The sequence below is a fragment of the Olea europaea genome, chromosome 6 (assembly GCF_002742605.1).
Source record: "Olea europaea var. sylvestris chromosome 6, O_europaea_v1, whole genome shotgun sequence".
Taxonomy (NCBI): Eukaryota; Viridiplantae; Streptophyta; class Magnoliopsida; order Lamiales; family Oleaceae; genus Olea; species Olea europaea.
The window spans coordinates 27,161,656-27,184,967 of record NC_036242.1 but is presented as its reverse complement, the minus strand read 5'-3'; the positions used below and the strand labels follow the sequence as shown (position 1 = coordinate 27,184,967).

The following is a 23,312-nucleotide window of genomic DNA, read 5'->3' as shown; positions in this document are numbered from 1 at the left end:
AAAACATTTTTTAAATGGATGGTTTAGATTTTGTTAACTCATGATCGTCAATCATAATTGTTGACGCAGTGCAAAACAAGAATTCAAGTGAAAATTTTAAAAAAGTGAAATTTGGAATTTATGAAATTAAGGAGAAAATAAGATCTCGAATTTTATTAATGAATGATAATGAAAACAAAGAAATAATCCCTTATTTATTGCATGAAAACGTAGTTTAAAACAATTAAAATTAGCCCCTGTTTATCATCCATTATTTTATAATTTATCACATTATTTTTTCTATAGTACCCACTTTCAATTACACATTCTTCATGGAAATGATATTACATGCAAATAAAAAAAAAAAAAAAATTCCTTCTTTAATCACATATTCTTCATCAATCTACTATTACATAATACATTTTTCAAAATTAAAGAGCTCAAGCACACCTTTAATGAAAACAAAGTTTAAACAAATTAAAATTGAAAAAAATCCAAAATAAACTAAATGACAGAAATAGCTCCAAAACTTTAAAAATCAATTTTCGAGTACTAAACGAACTCGAATGGCCAAGATTTGCTCCTAAATTCTAGCTATGATCGACCTTTCGAAATCCATAGTACGTCAAGACGTAGCGGTGAATATTGTTCGTCTCATCGTCCTCTTTTCGGAATGGTCTTATGGGATCAATCCGAAATTCGGACGTTTTCCCTCTACTGTTACCTTTTCCCCATTTTTATTCAATTTCTCTTCCATCTGTTCAACAATATATTCTACATCAGTTGCACATGTAGCATGATTTAAGAACTTTTATGCTTTGTTCAGTATAACAAAGAAGAACAGTGCCTACGTAAATTTTATGTTCGGTTACAATTCACGTGTACCACTTGAATATATGAACATATTGAAGGTAAAAAAGCTTTGCTATGTTTACATTATTTTCATTTCCTTTTGTATAATATTTAACCATATTTGAATAGACTTTTGTATGCTCCATAGGATAAAATTGGAGGCAGGACTCTAACGACAAAAGAAATGCTAGCGGCTTAAACTTATAGATGAATCTGTTTAAATATAATCCTCAGAGTTCCATTAAATACTGGAGCTTAAATGCAAAGCCGTCAAGTTTAAACTGCTACTGGTAATACAGAGGTTTGGAAGAGGTTCCATTCTCTCTCTACCAAACAAAGACAAAAACATACACTTACTTACCCAGCATGGATAAAGGATTAATTTTTTTAAAATAGAAATAAATGTTTGGGTGCATGTTTAATTTACTCGTAAAAATATTATAAATAAAACAAGAAGAATGATTCTATTTGTACACTAAAAAATATACCGAATTGTTTACCTTCTCACATGCATGCAGGATTTGTGTAAATAAAAAAAATTCTAAAATATGGTCTCACTCCTTATTGTGAGTAGTCGATGAACGATCAGGAAAAAAAAAATAGGTACATGTAGCATGCGGGAATGCTCTATGCACCCTAACATGCTCAAAATCTAAACAAATCTTCCTTTGAATAATGACCCAATCATTTCACTTGAGAAACTGTGAGGTTCAAAATTGACCACAATGCAGAATCAAACAATAATTCTAAAGGACAAAAAAAACATGCTCACTTGTTCCCATTTTTCTTTTCATGTTTCAAAAGCCCATCCTCATTTTTCAACTACAAATTAGATTTTTGCCAGAAATTTCAACAGGGCATTGATTATGATTTGACAGCCAAACTTTGAAGGTAAGCCCTATTAAACCTATGTTTGGCTCAAATTTTAATTTGAATCAAAATCAAAAAAATAAATATTAATAACATTTTTTTATGAATCACACATTTCAAAAACTTCTATCAAAATTTAAAAAAAAATCTAATTTTAATATTTAACAAACAATCACTTAATTTGGAGGGTCTTTGGTGAAAATTAAAATCAAATTTTTTAATAAATTGTGATAGAAGTTCTGAAAATGTGTGTTTGGAAGATTTTGGAACCATGAAAGATGTGGTTAATATTGATTGTTTGACTTTAACTTATATCAAAATCAAATTTTAATCTAAACCAAAAAGACTCTTAGATAAAAATCGATGAAATATGAGATTGAAAAACTACGAGACCTATAAAAATGTATGATTAAATTTCATTGACTACTTGAGATTTTAATTGATTTTTTCGTTGAACTAAACAGGGGCAAGTAAAAAAAAAGCCCGCAAAGATGAAATTCAAACACCTTATGCCAGAAACAGAGGTGGCCCTGAGGGTGTGCGAGTTGAGCGACCACATATGATTCAAAATTGTAGGGGCACCAAATTTTTTTTTAATTGTATATTTATTTATAATTAAATATTTAAGATATATACTAAGTTTAAAATATAAAATTTTTATTATTATGCATAAGATATTAAAATTAAGAATAATGTGACTAAATAATTATAATTTACTTGAATATAATATTCTTAAATAGTATTCCTATATTAAATAATGTGAAAAAAAGGAAAAGTTGAAAAGAGATCAGGCCGACCAGAAAACTGAGAGAAGAAAGAAAAATTGAGCAACCTCATTTTTCAATCATCTTTTTGATAGTGTTTTAAGACATGTAAATTTTTGCGATCTTGATGGCGAAGATTTATTTCAAGAGTTAAAAATTTTGCAAAAATCATTTACCAAATGAAACAAAGAAGGCTTTTGATATATTGACTTATTTGAAAATATTGGATTGTTCTCTGAATACATGTATTGCTTATAGAATATTATTGACAATTCCCATTACCGTTATATTTGTTGAACGAAGTTTTTCAAAATTGTAGTTATTAAAATCTTATTTACGATCAACCATGTTATAAGAACGATTGAATGGATTAACATTGAAATCTATTGAGCAAAACTTTCTAAAAAATATTGATTACGTAAGTTTAATTAGTGAGTTTGCTTTTAAAAATGCGAAAAGAAATATTTTTACATGATTTGTTGTATTTCAAGCTTTATACTTAATATATATATATATATTTTCAAGGTTTGCAAATATGGAATTGCACGAAAAGGCTAGTAGCTTCGATGATTCTTTGTTGATGACATGAATTTTGAAAAAGTTTGAGAGATGCTTTTGAGCTTCATTTATGTTTTAGTTACTTGAAGGGGGATCATTTTGTAATCTTGAACAGGGCATCCAAAATATCAGGGCTGGCTCTGGCCAAAAACAAATACACAATTTTTGCCATTGAATTTTTTTTTTTTTTTTTTTTTTGGTTCAACGACTAATTTTCAAAGTAGCAGCAGAAGAAAGACAGTAAAACCATCAAAACACATCCAGTTTATAATGGGCAATGTTACACACGCCCAGACACGCACTTGTGTGTGGGCTAAAAGCTTCGAGCATCTGCACATAGATGTATGAGTTGCAATAATTGGCTTGACTGAAATGATTTCTGAACATCGAACCACAATAAAATTATAAGACCAATCCGTTTTACCAGAAATTGAAATGTGTTAAAACCTTCTTTTTTCCCCTGATGTTGCAGTGATGTTTAGAAATCTCAAGACAACGTGACGTTCTTTTTGAGCTCTGCATATAAAAAATACAGTAATATAAATTAAGCAGTGAAGTTTCAGCTCAACATTAACAATCAGGACAAAAAAACATGCCTTCGTGTGCTTTTTTAAGGATATAAACATTAGCATACCTTCAGATGGAGGTTCATCCTGAGCTTTTTTGTTGCTGCAAAAAGTATGGTCATAATTACATACATACATAATAATAATTATTGTTATTATAAATGCTAGAAATTTTGTATGATGAAGAAGAGAAACATGCAGGGACAGAGTAACCAATATGTCATTATTTGAAGTGGCCTTTACAAGAATTGATGAGCAAAATTTATGTATCCACTGAAATATTTTACCACTTCATTTTGTTTGCAATCAAGAACACTTGGCTTCATGCTGATATCAGAAAGTTTTCATACAATCGGGAATTAAAAGAGCCTTTGCACATGCCATTGCCAGGGAGAGCTAGCAGGCATTTTTATTGACGACAAAGAGATGGTGAAGCCAAATATGAACAAGAAGAAACTAAGGTCAATTTATTGTCTAATTTGGGCACTGTAGCGTAAGTAGTGGAAATTCAGTAGTGGGCATTGTAGCCTAGGGACCTAATTCCATCTCAACTCCATTCTATAGAATATCAAATTTTTATTTCCACACCATACTTGCAACTAAAAGTTCAAAGCTTTCCTGCCCAAATCAAGTCCATTTGCTTCTATGATTAGACACAATTTGAGTTTTAGCAGTGAGTTTTGTAATTAGGTTTTGAATGAATTTTAACCGTCTTGTTCATTATCAACCAACAGGAAAAATATGTCCGACAAAAAGGTGACAACAAGGCTAGAGGGTGAAGTTTGTACCTGTCTTTGGAAGGTTCATCCTGTGGTTTCATGGCTGGAAAGAGTAAAACTTCCTGTTCACCAATTTACGATTGATGTTCAGAATGGAATATTTCAAATCAAAATGTGAATTATGAAAGATATAGAAAAGATCCCTCGAACTGGCCTTATAAGAGATACAACAGCTGGAATGCAAGTAAATCAAAGAGATACAAGCATGGAATTCAAACAACCAACCATCAGAGACCAAAGTGGTCAGACACATTTAAGGTCACGTACCTTTATGTTCTGTGAATCCGTTATCAACATTGCAAATCGATCAATACCCATTCCCCAACCACCAGTTGGAGGCAATCCATATTCAAGAGCTGTACAGAATGTTTCATCTAGGGCCATTGCTTCATCATCACCCGACTGTCGGTCCTGACTTCATCATGAAAAAATTCAGTAGAGTAACACATGAATTTAAATTTGGAAAACCACTCATTTTTACAGAGTTTAGAGAAATATGATAACAAAGCCAGTATGATGCATTTTTCATCATGAATACCTTGAGTTGATCAGCAAAACGCTGGCGTTGCACCACAGGATCATTCAATTCAGTGTATGCATTGCAAAGCTGCCAAGTTGTGCATATAAATGCAAGAAAGGATGGGTCAGCACACCAAATAGGGAGGAAGAGAAGATACAGAAGAAAATATTGTTCTATTGCACACCTCGTGCTTGTTGATGAACAACTCAAACCGTTCAGTTAGGCCTGGTTTTGATCTATGCCACTTTGCCAAGGGAGACATTATCTCTGGATGATTGATAATAAAAGTAGGGTTTATGCATGTCTCCTCCAGAAAGTGCCCTACAAGCTGTAAAGTAAAACAATTTGTGGAAGACAGAGAGCAGATTAACTAATGCCAGGTCTATTTTCCGTTCCGATAAACTGTTGGTGCATTCAAACTTTACTTTGATAAAAAACAAAAAAATAATATGCTATTGGTTAACATGACATTGCCATATTTAGTCCAATGAATTCTGCCAAAGTTAGCTCAGAGTCCATATTACACTCATGGTCAAGCTTTGAACTTAGAAGATTTTTTAGTTTACAAGACTTGGAAAAATTCGTACCACACAACTACCAGAATTTCTTGGATAGACTTAACTTAGGCCGACACTCAAGTTATGTTGGGGGCGTGTGTATGGGAGCAATTGTCAAAAATCCACAAGTGATTTTCCTATCAAATCATCTTGAAATCCTTGAGTACGGTGCATTTATTACTCAAATATATTCTCATATTTGCCCTCAAATTGATTTTGGTAGGTGGGTTGTTGGATGTATGTAATGGAAGGGTAATTTTGGAAAAGTAGAGCATTATGTGGTCTGCCAATGTCAGGAGAATTTATAGGCTTTGAAATTAAAAAAATGGCTAACGGTCAAATTTGTAATTAGAAGTTGTTTAAAATTGTTTCCAGACATACACTTCAGTAGGTTGATATTCATTTTAGCGGTCAAATTAATAAGTTAAATAAATAAAATATCTGAAGTTTGATTAGAGGAAAATACTATAAGATATTTAGAAGCCTTTTTTGGATTCCAAGCTGACATGATGCATCCTAGGTGAAACCTAGAGTTTCTCCTCATCTTTCCTGAGTTTTTACTATAAAAACTGGTAGCAAACCTTTCATATTGTTCCTTTTGATTATTAACATCTCAAAATTTCAAGTTTGACCATTTTCATCAAAAACCGAAACAAATACTCTGAAAACTATCGCGGATCACACGATGACTGTTCAGGGTACAATTCAGATTAACACAGAACATAGCCATTTGGTCTACATTCCACAATCACTCCCCCCCCCCCCCCCCCCCCTGCCGATGTGTCCCCCCCCCCCCCCCCCCCCCTTCCTTCTTTCCCCTTCTTTTTAATCCTCTATATTATCAACTTTTTAACCACACATTTCACCCCCAGTTTGGCCCCGATTTTGTGAAAATGAAAATGGGTGGAATAGTATTTTTTTGAAAAATGAGTGATTGAAAAAGAAGGAAAACTTTTCGATTTACGTGTAACAATATTTTATGGAAGATTGTAGGGTTGACAATAAAAGAGAGAAAAATGAAATGTAATGGAATGAAAATTAATGGAGACCAAACAAGGGCTTCATCAGCTTTTATCAAAATATCTAAAAATCTAATTCTTATCAAAATCAAAAAGGGGGCTAAATCACCCTACTGTAACTACTCATCTATTTTAATTAAAAAGTTCACAAACAGATAATGTTATATCAGATAAACATCAGAACATGAATAAGTGTAGAAAACCTGAAATATCATAGAACAATAGATTGTAGGAACTCAATGAAGTCTATCAACTAAAAGACATTCAATAAAATCATAGTAGAATCCAACAAAACCTATAAATCTGCAGAACAGCATCATGATAATTTGAAGTCCAAAATCTCAATTATTTACAATCAACCAATAAAATTGGTCTCAACCTGCCATTTGGATCTACCTAAGAAAAACAACTTATGAAAATAAGCACAACAAATCGACGACTACTTCAGGCTCCGACTTGTGGTTTAAAAAATTCTGCCACGGGGATCCATGGTAGTCTTATACAAGGATTGCATGGCAGTCTTATTACCGTAGGTGTTTGCATAAATACTTAAAAAAAGGTTAACAAAAATGAACCATCAGCCAATGGGATGCATATGCATTCCACATTACATTTACCAATCAGACTAGATGATTGATTTCACAGAATAGTGAACAGATAAAACTTACTTTGTCTAACAATCTAGCTGTTGTTTGAGGGGGAGAGCATTTTATATCAAACTTCGCACATGCATCTGCCAGATATTTATTAGTTTCCTCACTGGAGAGATCTTTAGGTATGCTTAGATCTGCCATCTTCTCCAACTCCTCTACCATATCAATTCGCCTGCAGAAGTTTAAAGAGATGAAGTCTCTTAGATGACATAATCAATCAAACACAGAGGTAACAGAAAAGCAATGGAATCCATATACCTGAACGGAGGAGTGAAGTCAATCTCAATGGGGTCACTATCTGAACAGTTGGCATGATATTTAATTTTATAGCCACCGGTAAGTTCCTTGACCATCCCTGTCAACATAAAATTATGTTCAGAGATTTCCAGGCAAAAACAATATTTCTGGATTAAATGGATTAGCATTATGAGATTGACTCAAATTTGCACCCAGAGCAGTAACCTACCACTGAGCATTTCTTCAGTTAACTCCATCAGGTCATTGTAATCAGCGAAAGCCATGTAAAACTCGCAAGTTGTGAACTCAGGATTGTGTGTTAAGTCAATTCCCTCATTCCTAAACTGTTTCCCAATTTCATACACCCTCTCAAGCCCACCAACAACCAGCTCCTTAAGAAAAAGCTCAGGTGCAACGCGCATGTAAAGCTTCATATTGAAGTCATTGTGATGGGTTACAAATGGGCGGGCTGCAGCTCCTCCTGCAATCATGTTCATCATGGGCGTTTCAACCTTAAATAGAGGATGTCAAAAAACCATATCAATAAGAAAACTGAAGCCAGGCTAATAAATGAGCAAGTGACATCAAATCATTTATGACTACTAACTAAAATACAAGACGTACAAATTACCTCCAAAAATTCACGATGTTCAAGAAAATTTCTGATGTAAGAAATAATTTTTGCCCTGGTTTTGAATATTTCCCGAACCTCCACGTTCAGCATCAAATCCAAGTAACGTTGTCTGTATCGTGTTTCCTAGGATAAAAAAAAAAAAATTACAATTTTCCATCCATTAAAAGACATACAAGCAAACGCAGTAAAGCATGGTAAAGAAAAGGAGAAAAAGTTGCGAGATTTTCTGTTCTTTTCTTTTTCCCTTTTTGTGCGTGTGGATGGGGATTAAGTTAAAGTCACGACGGGAGGGTTATATATTACCTGATCCTTCAATATATAAGCCTCAAGATTCCTGCCACTTCCTGGAGCCCAAACATCAGTTTTCTGTACAGGATAATTAAATGTCAAAAAGAAAGCAAAGCAAAACAGCATACATCTGTTTCACTAAACAAAAAGCAGAATTACCTTGGCATTGTCTGACCCAGGACCAATTTTTTGCCGGGGCATCATGTGCAGACAGTGGGACAGAACTATAAATGTTTTGGGAAAAATACTCAGCTCTCCCCTCTTACTTTTTCCTAAGAAACATAAAAAGGGAAAACGATGTCGAAAAAGCATTTCAAGAAAAAAAAAAAACTAAAATTTAAAATGTGTGGGTTATCATAGCACTTAATGCAAGATGCTCCTAAAATTGAACATACAAATATGAAAATACAAAAGAAAGAACACAGCTGATGCAGCCAAACAAATGAACCAGACACGTATATATGGATGTACATATGTTACAAACCCCAGAGCACCAACTTTACAGTGAAATACCCCAATTTAACAAAAAGACCAGGTTAAGTCTGGTAAAACAAAAGAAGCAAACCAATAAAACTCTTTTGGTTTTTCTTTTAGAAGTCATTGCAAAATGAACCATCCGATTATGATTAATAAGTGGTCATACATCAACAAGCTCAACAATTGAAAACCTGTTTGAGCAGGATTCAGTAGAACGTGCTGAGACTTCATCAAGACTTAAAAATAAAATAAGTTTGAGCTTGAGCACGAGTCCAATTCAAGATAGAAAGACTCACAAACCTGGAAACCCAATAATCCCAACGATATCACCTCGCTTCACAGAAGAATGAAATTTAGTAAATTCTTCTTCACCCAAATCCGATTTCCTGGTCAAACATCATTGATTAATTTTGTTATGGTAAAAGAAGGTAAACAGTGTCATACATTGAACCCAGAAAAGAATGAGACAGGCAAGGAAGAATGAAAAACACCAGTTATTCAGTTAAAAGGAAAATCTGTTCTTTATACTGAAGGATATGAATACACAAACTCATCAAGGATGTCTCGTAAATAGGATTAAATCACATGGTATTCCATCTAACTCTTTACAAGGAAAAAAATTTATCAGAACAGTTTTATATGCAGTTGTTTGTATTGAAGGACAAAAAACTATTTCACACATCCACATATTACAACATAATCCTGGATTTCCTGCCTGAATAATAAAAGATACTGCAAAGAAAATGAGAGTAAACAGGCTGTATATTGAAGTTAAGACAAAATAAAAAAAATAAGTTACAAATTCAAATATGGTAACATGATTCAATAAAATCACAAGCTTGTCCAATTGCAAACATGAGTCGATCAGCGTAAGCTTGCTCTTCAGCCCATTTCTAAACCACATTTAAGCTTTCTGCACTAAATATATATCTAACAGGGACACAGGACACTTCGTGTAAAGTCAGTAGGAAAAACAATTTTAATGGTTTCAAAACATAATGAAACCATGAAACCCTAATGATGAACCATGAAATGAAACTTGCTTTGTAAAATATTCCAATGTAAAGAAATGATTTGCCGTCATAAAACATCAGGGTTGAAGGTCCATAGCAACAAGAACTTGCTACTTGGAAAAGGAAATAGAAATGTATGTAATTACCTTGCATCAGCCATAACTTGAACTTTAGCACCACCACCATGTAGATCATAAAAAAATAGCTTTGCAGATGATGACCGCTTGTTCATAAGCCGCCCTTCCAAAAAGAAACATCTACATTATTAATTAATAAGTGTACAAAGCAGAGCATGAGTCTACACCCGTAGTTTCTAGTACCAGCCAGTCTTTCTTCATCGTCCTCAAGATGATCCCCACTATTTAAACTTTCATATTTCTTCACATAGTCAGGAATGGTCAGTGAAGTTGCAAATTTGTGAGGATAAGGATTGTTCCCAGCTTCCTTCTGAGCTGCGAGTGCTCTCAGCCTATTTTCATAATATTGCTACACGCAGAATAATCCAGTGAGTCAAAAGAACCAAGAAACTCTCTTCTTATAATAAGAACATGAAACTCTCCATATCCCCAATCCCATCCCCCCCAACACACACACATTCTAAATAAACCAAGAATTAAGAAAGACAAAAGCGACAGGAGACATACGGTTGGATCCATGCCTTCATCTTCTGCAGTGGAGGATTTCTGTGGCCATTCCCTGGCAGAGGCCTGTAATTTATGCCACCATGATCATAAACATACCATGTTAGAATAAACATAAAGGGTAATATACCAAAAACTATATTGAGTTAAAGATGGAATCAAATCCACACTTCTACAAGTTTCTATACTCCCTAATCTCTATCACATAGGAGACACCTTGTGAACTTGTAAGGAGCGAATACAGACTACAGCGCATATTTTTAGTAATATAACTCATTCATATTCATTCATCGGCATCTTTGTACATATCAAACATATATATTCCCCATACACCACAGATATATGGGTAAAAAGTGAACAAATGAGTCTGACACAAAGGAAGAGAACATACATAAATAGGTGAGAAGGAAATCTAACTCAGGTTAAAAGTTTTCATGATTCCTTATTTATTGATTTTCGTGGGTTTATTTTCAACATTTTTCAAAACTTCCATTGCTTCTTGTTTTTATTTCCTTGGGTAGTAGAAGGATAATACATACAAAATTTGGAGACATGTTTGCATAACATTCACATAATAAGTAATTAAACTGTGTCATTAAAAGCATAACTGTGTTTCATTCTTGACTCATGTTTTAGACAAGCTTCATTACCCTAATAAGAAATGGAGACTCCATTCACTCGAGTGTGCTTACACTGATTAATGCATTCTGTCCCATTCTCCATAAAATACAATTTCAATTTGATTGTAGTTTTTGAAACGTTCAGCACCCAAAAATCCTGCTTCCTTGAGAGTAGGAGCCGCAAGAGAAATTGTTTTTTCTACTCTTCACTTAGTCAAACTACTTGATTGAGGACATATTGTGCCTCCCATCATTTTAATGTTCCTCAGATTATTTTTTCAATGTGATACGAAGACTCTTATTTTATGCAAAGCACCAATCATCCTATGAGGATGATGTACTATTTTTCTAACTCTGGTCACCAGCAGAGAGAATAAAAATTTGAGAAATGACAATTGTACGAGCTAGCAGGTCACACATCACAACTTGAGTCCAATTCCAAGGTTACATTTCTTTTCTTACACACTGAAGGCGATCACGTGGACACCGACAGGTGGAGCTTTGCAAGTTCTACGGGTTTTGACTTTTGAGAGTGACGGAGGTGAACATAAGGGAAGGGAATGGGTATGGTGACCTTTTTCTTTGTAGGCTAAGTGGAGGGAAACGATGACAGATTTTTCTTTGTCAGCGCTAACCCTGAAACTGTCTTAAATCTAAAAATAGTCTGTTTAAACACAATCACGGTGCCAACAGCCTCTTAATGCCGTAATTCTATAGTTCACTCTGTTCAGAAATTCGCACATGCTTTCACACAAAAACAAAAAATGAACAATTTAATTACTTCGAACCAGCGTGTAAAAAAATGACGTTGAGAAAATTCACCCTGAGATATAAATTATAAATAAGTAGAGAAATGCACAACTGAATGAAAACAATATAAATACGTACAGTTATAGAAAGAGAGGAAGAGCATACCATTTTGGAATTGATGTTTGGGGAAAGTTTGATACTGATGAAAAGCGTAAATGCCGAAGGCTATTTGAAGATCAAGTTCTGCATGTAAATTCCCAGGGTTTTTAAGTTTTACGCTACCTTTGGGTTATTCGGCAGTTACTTGAAGACCAAGTTCTGCGTGTAAATTCCCAGGGTTTTTAAGTTTTACGCTACCTTTGGGTTAACATTGTAAGGCCATGGCCCATTAAGTTGGGATGGACTTTCTTGGCCCCCTACTGTAACGCCCTGTAATAGATTAATTTAATTAAAAAAATAAATGTCAAACATGTAAATAATAAAAAAAAAATTCCAAAACGGTGAGGCGGTGAATTGGATTATATATCAATCTAATTCACATTTAAACAAATCAAGACCCATTGCATATTCAGAGAAACCATAACAGTGGGAAAAAAAAAAGAGGAAGAAGAAAAGAAAAAAAAGAAATTTTTTGCCAACATGTTATAATATAAGTTCTTTTGCTATTAAGCTTGAATGTTTCAAAGTTAAATGTAAGTAAAAAGTTACTTATTGTCAAGTTATGTTTAATTTTATAATTGTTAGATTTTTAGACTAAATTCAATTTTATTGAAAGGGTTAAATATAATAAACTATGAAATTGAGTAAAGTGAAAGAAAAACTAGTTTTAGTGATTAAAGAGATTATGAAAATCGCTTAAACTTGATATGATTAAGTTTGGGTATCGCCTATTTAATTATTGAAATTACTGAAAATAGTTAATTGTTGATTTAAAAATTATATCATATTTCTGACGATGATACGAATATTGAGACAGCTTACCAATTGAGTTGATTTTGCGAACATAGTGCTGTGAATGGAAAAATATAAATATTTTTAAAGTATTTATAAATTAAGTATATTATCAAAATATGTGCAATCATGTGTTCAATTATATAATTATTATGAAAACCTCTTTTATTATGATCCATGTGAAATTTCAAGGATTATTTATTGTACGTTTGTGACTTGGTATATGATACATGTGATATTGATATTTATTTGGTATGTGAGACGTGATATTGAGATCGACCAGAAAAGTACCCGTGATTATGTACTTCTTGTAGTTCGCAGAGGAGCCTTGACCGTATTCTATCATACACAAAGGGTCTTGATCGAATATTGGTCATGACCGTGTACATATAATTCATAGATGGGTCTTGCCCGTGTTCTAAAATTGATTACCTGCGGTCTTTGAGACCGGCTTTCGATCACGAATGGGGCTAAAGGCCTGTGGCGAAAGTGCTTAGTCCGAGAGGCGAATTACAGATTTTAGTCAAATGGTACATTTTTGGTGGATCACATGTGATGTGATGAGATGATGGTATAGATATCAGCTGATGATTATATCGTGATTATGAGATGATATTTATAGTGTTATAAGAATGACTTACTTTTTGCTATAATGTATAAGTCTATCATGTGAATATTAAATGATATGAATTGAATGTTTGGTAAAAATGTTTAAAGGAGAAAGTATAATTATTTTCGAACTCTCCCACTCATTGAGCTATAAACTCATATATTTTTTCGTAATTTTCTTACAGGTAGCAATTGATTCTTTTAGCTGGAAGAGCCTAATGATTTCAGAATGAGAGTCACATGACATGTTGAATATTATAACTCATATGGATGAAGCACGAAGTAAATATTTTGGGCCCATCGCATTATGTTTTACATAAGCATTTTATTTTGTTTCATTTTTTGAATTAACTCATAGTCAGCTTTGGTAATAGATTTGACATCGAGTCGGCATCTATTATCGACGCACGTCACGTTTCAAGTCCATTAGGGTGATTCGGGACAGATCGTATCAAAGTGGTATCACAGCATGGTTTATAAAGTTTTGAAAGTTTTCATAGTTCAAACATTGGCTTATCATGCATTATTCAGTGTGTGTAGTTACATGTCGTGGTGGCTAGGGGTGGGCGCGGGTCGGTTCGGTTCGGTTCTCTTTAGAACCGAATCGAACCAAACTTTTCGGGTATCTAATAAATGGAACCGTCGGGTCCAAATATAATTATGGAACCGTTCGGGTTCGGTTCCATTCGGTTCGGATCGGATTGGTTCCGTTCCGTTCGGTTCTGTACTATAATTAAATTTTTTAACATTTATAACAACGTTATATAAATACGACTAATGATACATTCAATAGTTTTGGAATGTCAGAGATTAGTAAACTACCTTATTCAAATGATCGCTACGATCAAAGCTTCAGTCGGGGAAAGTCGCGGCTTCGATCGGAGGTCAGAGTGTCGACCGACAATTGTATAGGTTTTGGAATATTAGAATCATTAGATAGGCTGCGAGAGTGAGTGCTAGAGTCAAGACAACGTTATGCACTTTATTGTAGGTGTTTAGGGTTATTTAGTGGATTTGATCTTGTTTGGCTAAGAAATGAAACAATAAAATGGGTAATTGGGTCAAAAATTAAAAAATTAGAAATGAAACAAATTATTGGGCTAAAAATTTGGATTTAATTTGTTAATTTGTTTAGAAAAAATTAAAATTAAAATAATTTGATTTACTCAATATAAAAAAAAATTAGAAAGATTCGGTTCTTCGGTTCTTGGTCTAGAACCGAGAACCGAACCGTACCCGTCGGTTCTCAATTCAGATACCCGTTCGGGTATTTAATTTGACAAGAACCGTCGGGTTCGGATCGGGTTCGGTTCGGTCGGTTCGGTTCGGGAGATTTGCCCAGCCCTAGTGGTGGCAGAAATCACTGGCTCTCTTGCTTAAATGTATGGAACCAAAAATAATAGATAAATATTTTTTAACAGATTTAGAAACGACTAGTATGTAAGATAGTAGTTGCAATAATCCGATGGTTGGAAATATTATTAGTTGTTGGGTTGGAACTATGTGTATATATAACCTATTAAGATTTGAACAGATTGTGATGATTTTGAGGGGCATTCGAAGCTACAGATGTTACAACCACTTAATTATCAACTGATTTGTAGAGCTACATGATTTTTTTATGTGTACATATGAAAATTTTTAGTTATAGCTTGCACGATAAATATAGGAAAATGATATAATGTGTGATTAGTGATAATCAGTGAGAAATTTTAATTATTTTTGAAGCTAAATGGTCTTTAGTGTTATCAAAATTTTGTGGTGATTTGTAGCAACTTATATGAGATGATAATAGAAATCATAATTGTGTGTATTTATGCTATATGATAAGAAATTGTGGAAGACAAAATCATGATTTGTTGATTGATAAATGACAATGTGTTATTGTGTATTTTAGGCATCGAGGAAATTAATGGTAATTTCAATTATTTCGATTATTTATGAGCTGTTTGATTACAAGGAATGTGAGAATAACAGGGATGAACTTCATAATAATTACATATTATAGGGTGATTGTTGTTTTAGAAATAGAATTAAATGAATATGTGTATTTAGATATGTTTAGTTTATGTGAATAAATAAATAAATAATAAAAAAATTGAGAATGGTAGAGTTGAAATTTATTGAGATTGGGAAATTAACATATGGTGTATTGATGTGTGAAATGTTCACGTGATAAATGTGAATGTTATTATTTTGTGATCTTAAGAAAAATTGATATAATTAAATTTTTTAGGTAATACGATATGACGATAAATTTCAAGATTACATGATCATAACATGATACGGTGAACAGCATGTAAATGAATATAATGATTATCCTATGCAAAATATTGTGATGATAGATTTTGGTTATTAAGTTAATTAATTTTGTTAAGGCCATTTGTTGGATTATTGTGTTATATTTCATACAATTTGAAAGCGTTGAGTTAAATTTTGAAGTTAAGATGAATTTATTGAAATTTTAGTGATGAATTTTTGGACTATTTTCAATTGTAAGGATCATGAAGAAAGTATTCCATTTTTATCAAAATATATTTGTTAAGGAATATAAGTAAGACATGTTGACTATGTCTAAAGTTTAAGATGATCATCAAATATAGATTTTACTCATTGTGAAATAGTATATTTAGGTTACATTATCTTAATTAAAGGTCTTTATGTAATATATAAGAAGAATTATGCATTGACGATAGATAAACGATCTGTTTATGGAATAAAAGTATAGATTTCCATGAATTAAATATTATTATCGTCTCTTTATAGAAAGAAAGAACAAAATTTGTATGGGTATAGAAATGTCAAAAGTTTTGCGATTAAGAAATTCTAAGGAAATATTTGCTCTTATATTTAAAGATTATAAGTGATTGATTCACGATAATTATTTATGATAATGGATTATGTTAAGGTTAGAAAGTGTTCTGAAGTAAAATGATGAATTATGAATTAAATGATAGATTGTTGAAGAGGCATGATTAAAACATGATTTGGAGTTAGTTTTATTGGGATTACGTCATCACATTGCGAGAAATATCAATACCTATCAATCATTAGAGTTTTAAGGTCTATTTTATTAGAAATTGTGGAAATGGAAACTGTGTATATATTATGATTGAATGATATAGAATTAAAGGAAAAGAACACCAAATTAAGCTATTTCAATTGTTTTATTAGGGATAACTAGAATTTTAGAAAAATCGTGAAAAATTGAATTTTTGGAGATATTTTCAATTTAAAATGGAGGTACTTACCCTCAAATATTTTTGTTTGGGGATTCCAAATATGTGAAATGGAGACAAAATAATATTTAAATTATTATGGATAGACTGATAAAGGTTACAAGATTCTTTTTAAATGATATAGTCAGTTCATAGGATAGATTTATAAAATTATATTTAGACAATATTGTTAATTACATGGTGGAATTAGAGTATTTATCTTTGATTAGTTGTAAGAAGTTATATAATTAAATTTCATTGTGCATTTTCTAAAAAAAAGGTTAAACCCTAACCTTAAGGGTCCCCCACCACCCCTGTCCTGGAATATCGTGAGGGAGGTAAATCGCAGGTTATGCCTCCAAGAGTACAGGATGGAAGGCTGCTTGTACACTTGCACTTACCCAAGAGCCAAATCCATATTTCAGGATTCGAACCATTGACGCAGCAGCCTCAAGCAAAGTTGAATTTCTCCACCCTCCCCTTTTACCATTTGGAGATGTGCCCTGGGGGCTTCATTATGAAGACAAGTTCAAGAAAGAGGCTATCAACTAGTTTGTTAATTAAAGAGGATTTGGATCATTATCTATTCTTCATTGAATTGTACTATAAGAACCAGACACAAATGACGATAATTGAGGTTATATATGATATTGAAATATTCTAAGGACATAATTATTGTGATGAAATTGGTGAAAGAATGCTATTCGATTTTAGTAGGTAATCGTTGTTATGGAAAAAAAATAAGAAGAAGAAGATTTGATTAGAGAATTGTTCAAATCAAGACGTGAGACGAAGTTTTGGAGAATATGAATAGTATCTTGAACTTCAAATTGGAAAATAATTGAGTTTTCCTAAAATTTGGAAAAAGGGAAAAAATGAGAATACCATATATTGGCTCTTAGGAAGTTATTAAAACTATGATGGGAAAGATTAAATTTTGGTACTAAAAGCTTGTTGGAGAAATCATTCAATAAAAGAGGCATTATGAGTAGCGGAAGTTAAATGTGAGTTCTATATCCTTATGTGTTGGACCTCTAGTTAATTGAATTTCAAACACTAAGAGTGTGTTTGATTGACATGGAAAATATCACATAGAAAAGAAAATATTTTCCATCTTTTATGGAAAATAAAAATCACCTCTACCCAAGGAAAATATTTTCCTTAAAAACAAGGAAAATTAGGCATAGTTTCAAAAGTTGGAAAATGTTTTCCATGGAAAAAAATAACAATCAAACATTTCAAGTAGAAATTTGGGTGGAAAATTGAAAATTTTCATGAAAAATAAATGTAATCAAACGCACCCTAAATTCTTTTAAGGGGTGAGTTTTGTAATATATTAATTTAATAAAAAAAGTCAAACATGTAAAAAAAATAAATTCCAAAACGGTGAGGCGGTAAATTGGATTATGTATCAATCCAATTCACATTTAAACAAATCAAAACCTATTCCATATTCAGAGAAACGAGAACAGTGAGGGAAAAAAAAAGAGGAAGAAGAAAAGAAAAATAAAATAAAATTTGTTTGCCAACATGTTGGAAAATAAGTTCTTCTACTATTATGCTTGAATTCTTCAAAGTTAAATATAAGTAAAAAGTTACTTATTGTCAAGTTATGTTTAATTTAATAGTTGTTAGATTTTTAGACTAAATTTAATTTTATTGAAGGGGTTAAATATAATATATTATGAAATTCAATAAAGTGAAAGAAAAACTAGTTTTAGTATTAAAGAGACTATGAAAATCGCTTAAACGTGAAATGATTAAGTTTAGATATTGCCTACTTAATTATTGAAATTACTTAAAATAGTTGATTGTTAATTTAAAAATTATATCATATTTCAAGCGACGATACGGATATCGAGACAGTTTACCATCCAAATCGATTTTGCGAATATAGTGCTGTGAGTGAAAAAATATAAATATTTTTAAAATATTTATAAATTAAGTATATTATCAAAAGATGTACAATTATGTGTTCGATTATATGATTATTATGGAAACCTCTTTCATTATGATCCATGTGGAATTTTAAAGATTATTTATTGTATGTTTGTGACTTGGTATATGATACATGTGATATTAAGATTTGTTTGGTATGTGAGACGTGATATTGAGATCGATTAGGAAAGTACCCGTGATTATGTACTTCTTCTAGTTCAAAGAGGGGTCTTGGTCGTGTTCTATTCTACACGGAGGGTCTTGACCGAATATTGGTCTCGACCGTGTACATATAGTTCACAGAAAGGCCTTGTCCGTGTTCTAGAATTGATTAACAGAGGTCTTTGAGACCGACTTTCGTTCACAGAGGGGGCCAAAAACCCGTGGCGAAAGTGCTTAGCCCGAGGGGTGGATTACAGATTTTAGTCACAGGATACATTTTTTGGTGGATCACATGTGATGTGATGAGATGATGGTATAGAGATCAGCTGATGACTATATCGTGATTATGAGATGATATTTACAGTGTTATAAGAATGAATTACTTTTTGCTATAATAAATAAGTCTATCATGTGAATATTAAACGATATGAACTGAATGTTTGGTAAAAATGTTTAAAGGAGAAAGTATAATTATTTTCGAACTCTTCCACTCACTGAGCTATAAACTCATATATTTTTCCGTAATTTTCTTACAGGTAGCAATTGATTCTTTTAGCTGGAAGAGCCAAATGATTTCGGAATGAGAGCCACATGATATGTTGAACATTATAACTCATATTGATGAAACACGAAGTAAATATTTTGGGTCCATCGCATTATGTTTTACATAATTATTTGATTTTGTTGTATTTTTTGAATTAACTCATAGTCAACTTTGATGATAGATTTGACATCTAGACAACATCTATCATCGACGCACGCCACGTTTCGAGTCCATTAGGGTGATTTGGAACGGGTCGTGTCATGCCCCAAGCTCTAGGAACTCGTGACATTACAAAGACCCTAAATTTATAAAATTCTACCTAAATAGTTCATAAAATGTAGCAACTTAATATGTAGTAAAAACAGTAAGGCTCTGGAGAATTTTGTACAAAATTTAAGAAAATTTTCGTGCGGAAAGTTTTGACTTTAGATTGTACGACTTTTTGAAATAAATCTTGTTTGACACATAAATAAAGTCCAAAATTTACAAAATTTTAACTGTAGATATTATACACATAGGGGAATTACAGGTTAAAATTTCGTAGATAGATTCAATCAATAGATTGGTCAAAAATTCTTTTCAACCGGGGAAAATCTATTCCCTGGTACAATCTGACAGCTCTTGGAAAAATATTCATAACTTGAGTTTTATAAATCTAAAATTCATGATTTCAAATCCAAGGGATAGATAACTCATAAGGCTATCCTTTCCAACTAGAATTGCTCAAAATTCTAAGTATTTAGGTCAGGGTGAATTTTTAAACTTGGAGGCAGAAACAGGAAACACAAACAAACATTTAAAAAAAACTATTTGTTTGAAACACGTGAATTTGAACTCCAATATCTGGGACACCAATGAATAATAAACATAAAAGTGGCAAATCTAAAACATAAAATAAATTTCTCTAAAAATAAAACATGCCATTCATGCCAAACCGCCACCGGATCTCCGATTAATCTGAAAATGGTTAAATAGGAGTGAGCATCTCAAAGAAATACTCAGCAGGTTACACGTGCTACATGAACTTAATATGCATACATTTAATCATACATTCTTATATGTTGCCTTCATAAATAAGTAAATCGATGATCAAACGATTTACCTAAAGTTCTGATGAGCCTCTACGACCATCAGTTTAACATATATACTTAAGGTTCTGGTGAGCCTCTGCGACCATCAGTTTAAACATACATAAACATTTCTTTCATCAAAATTTAAGGAAAAACTCTAACAGCACTTTATACTTCATGCAAATATAATGAATTACATGCTTATTTGAAATTAAATTCATGTAACGACATCTTCACATAGGGATCCTACCTTAGCTCGGGATGATGAGGAAGTCCTATGTTGAACCGAATTCCTTCATATTTGATACTAAAATGACTAACACGAGAGCATCAAAATTTTCCCTGAATTTCTTTACTAATGAGTGCTTAAGAATGGCGTGAAAATATGAGTTAATTTATCCTAGTATTCTATTGAATGTGGCAACTAAATTCTATTATTGAATTAGATCTCTAATTGGACTAGGACTCCCATTCATCCTTAACAACCTAATTACCATAAATTATCTTTAATTACTATAAAATAGCATCCTAATCTTTATTGACCGACACGTGAACTAGTTTGGTCCAAAATGTTTTTTAATCCTTTGTAGGACTCTATCTAACATTTTTAATTGCACCAAAATTCACATGGGGTAACATAAACTAATCCAAATTTTGCTTTGTCATCCTAATCTCACAAGAAAATAATTATAATATAAAATAGAAAAATTAAAAGATGAAATTAGTTGACACACGTGGCTGCCCAACAAAAGTAACAATTAAATCCTTAATTAATTTTAATTAAACATGTGGATTTTTTTATTTTTTTTGGACATTAATATCATGGGCTTAACTTATCCGAACTGACTTTTTCTCGAGTACAAAGTTCATTATTTAATGTGAGCTTCGAAACAAGCCCAATATCGATATGAAATTTCTCGTTCGAAGAATAGTTGATTATTTGACGGAAGGTTAAAATTTTGACACAAAGACTTATTTTTAGAAGGTGTTTGGTAGGAATTTTTATGTGAAAATGAATTTTTGAATAGTAAATTGATGGGAAATGTGTGGTTGAAAAATAAGAAAAAGTTTTTGATTTACGTGTAATATTATTTTAATAAAGAATGTGTGGTTGAAAAGAAGAGAGAGAAAAATGCATTTTGATAAAAATGGGTGCCAAACGGAGCCTTAAATTTGTCTTGGTATCTTGACTCACAAAACATGTCGACATGAAATAGATGAAAATTTATTTTAGGTTGCTACAATTTGTCTCCCTTAAAATAATTTCATCCTCGAAATTTAATTTACTCGATAAGGAGGTCTGGATACTTAGCCAAAACATCTGCTTCTCTCTACCACGTAGTCTCATCCTTCCCATGTCTACTCCATTGGACTTTAACTAATGTCACTTCTCGATTTCTCAAAATGTGTACCTTCCTTTCTAAAATCATTACAGGTGCTTCTTCATAAGTCATATCACTTCGCACATCCAACGACTGAGCATTAATCACGTGACTTGGATCGTGGATGTACTTTCTCAACATAGAAATATGAAATACATCATGTATTTTTGATAGCTCAGATGGTAGTGCCAAATAATATGCTACATTTCCGACCTTCTCGAGGATCTCAAATGGGCCGATAAATCTTGGTTTCAGCTTCCCTTTCTTCCCAAATCGTAGTATCCCTTTTGTCGGGGTGACCTTGAGAAACACTTTTTCTCCCACCTCAAATTCTAGTTCTTCTCTTCTCTTATCTACGTAACTCTTTAGGCGATCTTGAGCTATTTTAATCCTCATTCTGATTTTATCTATAGCCTCTATAGTCTTCTCAATAAGTTCTGGACCTAGAATTCTCCTCTCACTAACCTCATCCCAACATATTGGCGAATGACATCTTCGGCCATACAATGCCTCATATGGAGCCATGCCGATAGTAGCTTCAAAACTAATATTGTATGCAAATTCCACCGGTGGCAAGTGGTTCTCCCATTTACCACCCAAATCTAGCATACATGCCCTCAACATATTTTCTAATATTTGTATAGTTCGTTCTGACTGTCCATCGGTCTGAGCATGATATGCTGTACTGAAAGATAACTTAGTTCCCATAGCTGTCTGAAGACTCCTCCAAAATTTTAAAGTGAATCTGGGGTCTCTGTCTAACACAATAGATGTTGGTATCCCATGAAGTCAAACGATTTCTTTGACATATAATATTGCAAACTCTTCCAGGCTAAAAGTCTATGGATCGGTAGAAAATGGGCAGATTTTGTAAGTCGGTCTACTATGACCCAAATGGTATCGTGACTTTTCCTGACCTAGGAAGGCCCACTACAAAATCTGTCGAGATTTTCTCCCATTTCCATTCTGGTATGTCCATTGGATTTAATAGCCTTGATAGTTTTTGATGCTCTACTTTCACTTGCTGATAAACTATACACTTTGACATGAATAAAGCTATTTCTCCTCTCATATTCCTTCACCAAAAGGTATTACGTATGTCTCTGTACATCTTTGTAGAGCCTGGGTGTGCGTCATAAGAGGCGGAATGAGCCTCAGTCATAATCTTTTTTCGTATTTCTTCATCCCTAGGTACACACAGTTTGCCTTTAAACATAAGTGCCTTATCACTGCTTATCTCAAATCCCTTCCTTTTCTCAGTTCCAACTTTCGCCCTTATCTTTTTCAAGAAAGAGTCGTCTTTTTGAGCTGCTATAATCTTAACCCTGATGGTTGATTTTAGAACCAAACTTGTCAACTTACATGATGCTCGAGCTGATAGTGTTAGCACTTCCATCCTCAAATTTTCAAAGTCCTTGATTAACTGATTTTGTTGTGTACTCACTGCTGATAAGTGACCCTGTTCTTCCTACTCAGAGCATCTGCTACTACCTTAGCTTTACCTGGATGGTAATGGATGGTACAATCATAATCTTTTACTAACTCTAACCATCATCGTTGTCTCATGTTCAATTCCTTCTGGGTAAAAAAATACTTGAGGCTCTATGGTCACTGTAAATTTCACACTTGCTTCCATATAAGTAATGACGCCAAATCTTGAG

General features: G+C 32.9%; 1 protein-coding gene across 2 annotated transcripts; it reads right to left on the bottom strand.

Annotated features, from left to right (window-relative positions):
- Window positions 1-3,264: 3,264 nt before the first annotated feature.
- On the bottom strand, window positions 3,265-11,960 carry LOC111396306 (lysine--tRNA ligase). Of its 2 annotated transcripts, XR_002702981.1 has the most exons (17): window positions 11,916-11,960; window positions 10,411-10,473; window positions 10,087-10,252; window positions 9,913-10,006; window positions 9,054-9,139; window positions 8,436-8,548; window positions 8,292-8,354; window positions 7,986-8,111; window positions 7,584-7,866; window positions 7,376-7,472; window positions 7,133-7,289; window positions 5,073-5,216; window positions 4,907-4,975; window positions 4,636-4,783; window positions 4,378-4,430; window positions 3,658-3,692; window positions 3,265-3,539 (listed from the first exon to the last, which is right to left on the bottom strand). XR_002702981.1 is itself a non-coding variant. In XM_023022703.1 (16 exons), exons 1-16 carry the CDS (start codon window positions 11,943-11,945, stop codon window positions 3,464-3,466), a joined length of 1,764 nt encoding a protein of 587 aa, XP_022878471.1. In that variant the 5' UTR covers window positions 11,946-11,960; the 3' UTR covers window positions 3,265-3,463. The 2 variants fall into 2 exon arrangements, 1 of the variants encoding a protein (XP_022878471.1); XM_023022703.1 differs by lacking the exon at window positions 3,658-3,692 and having other exon boundaries at window positions 4,636-4,779.
- Window positions 11,961-23,312: the final 11,352 nt, after the last annotated feature.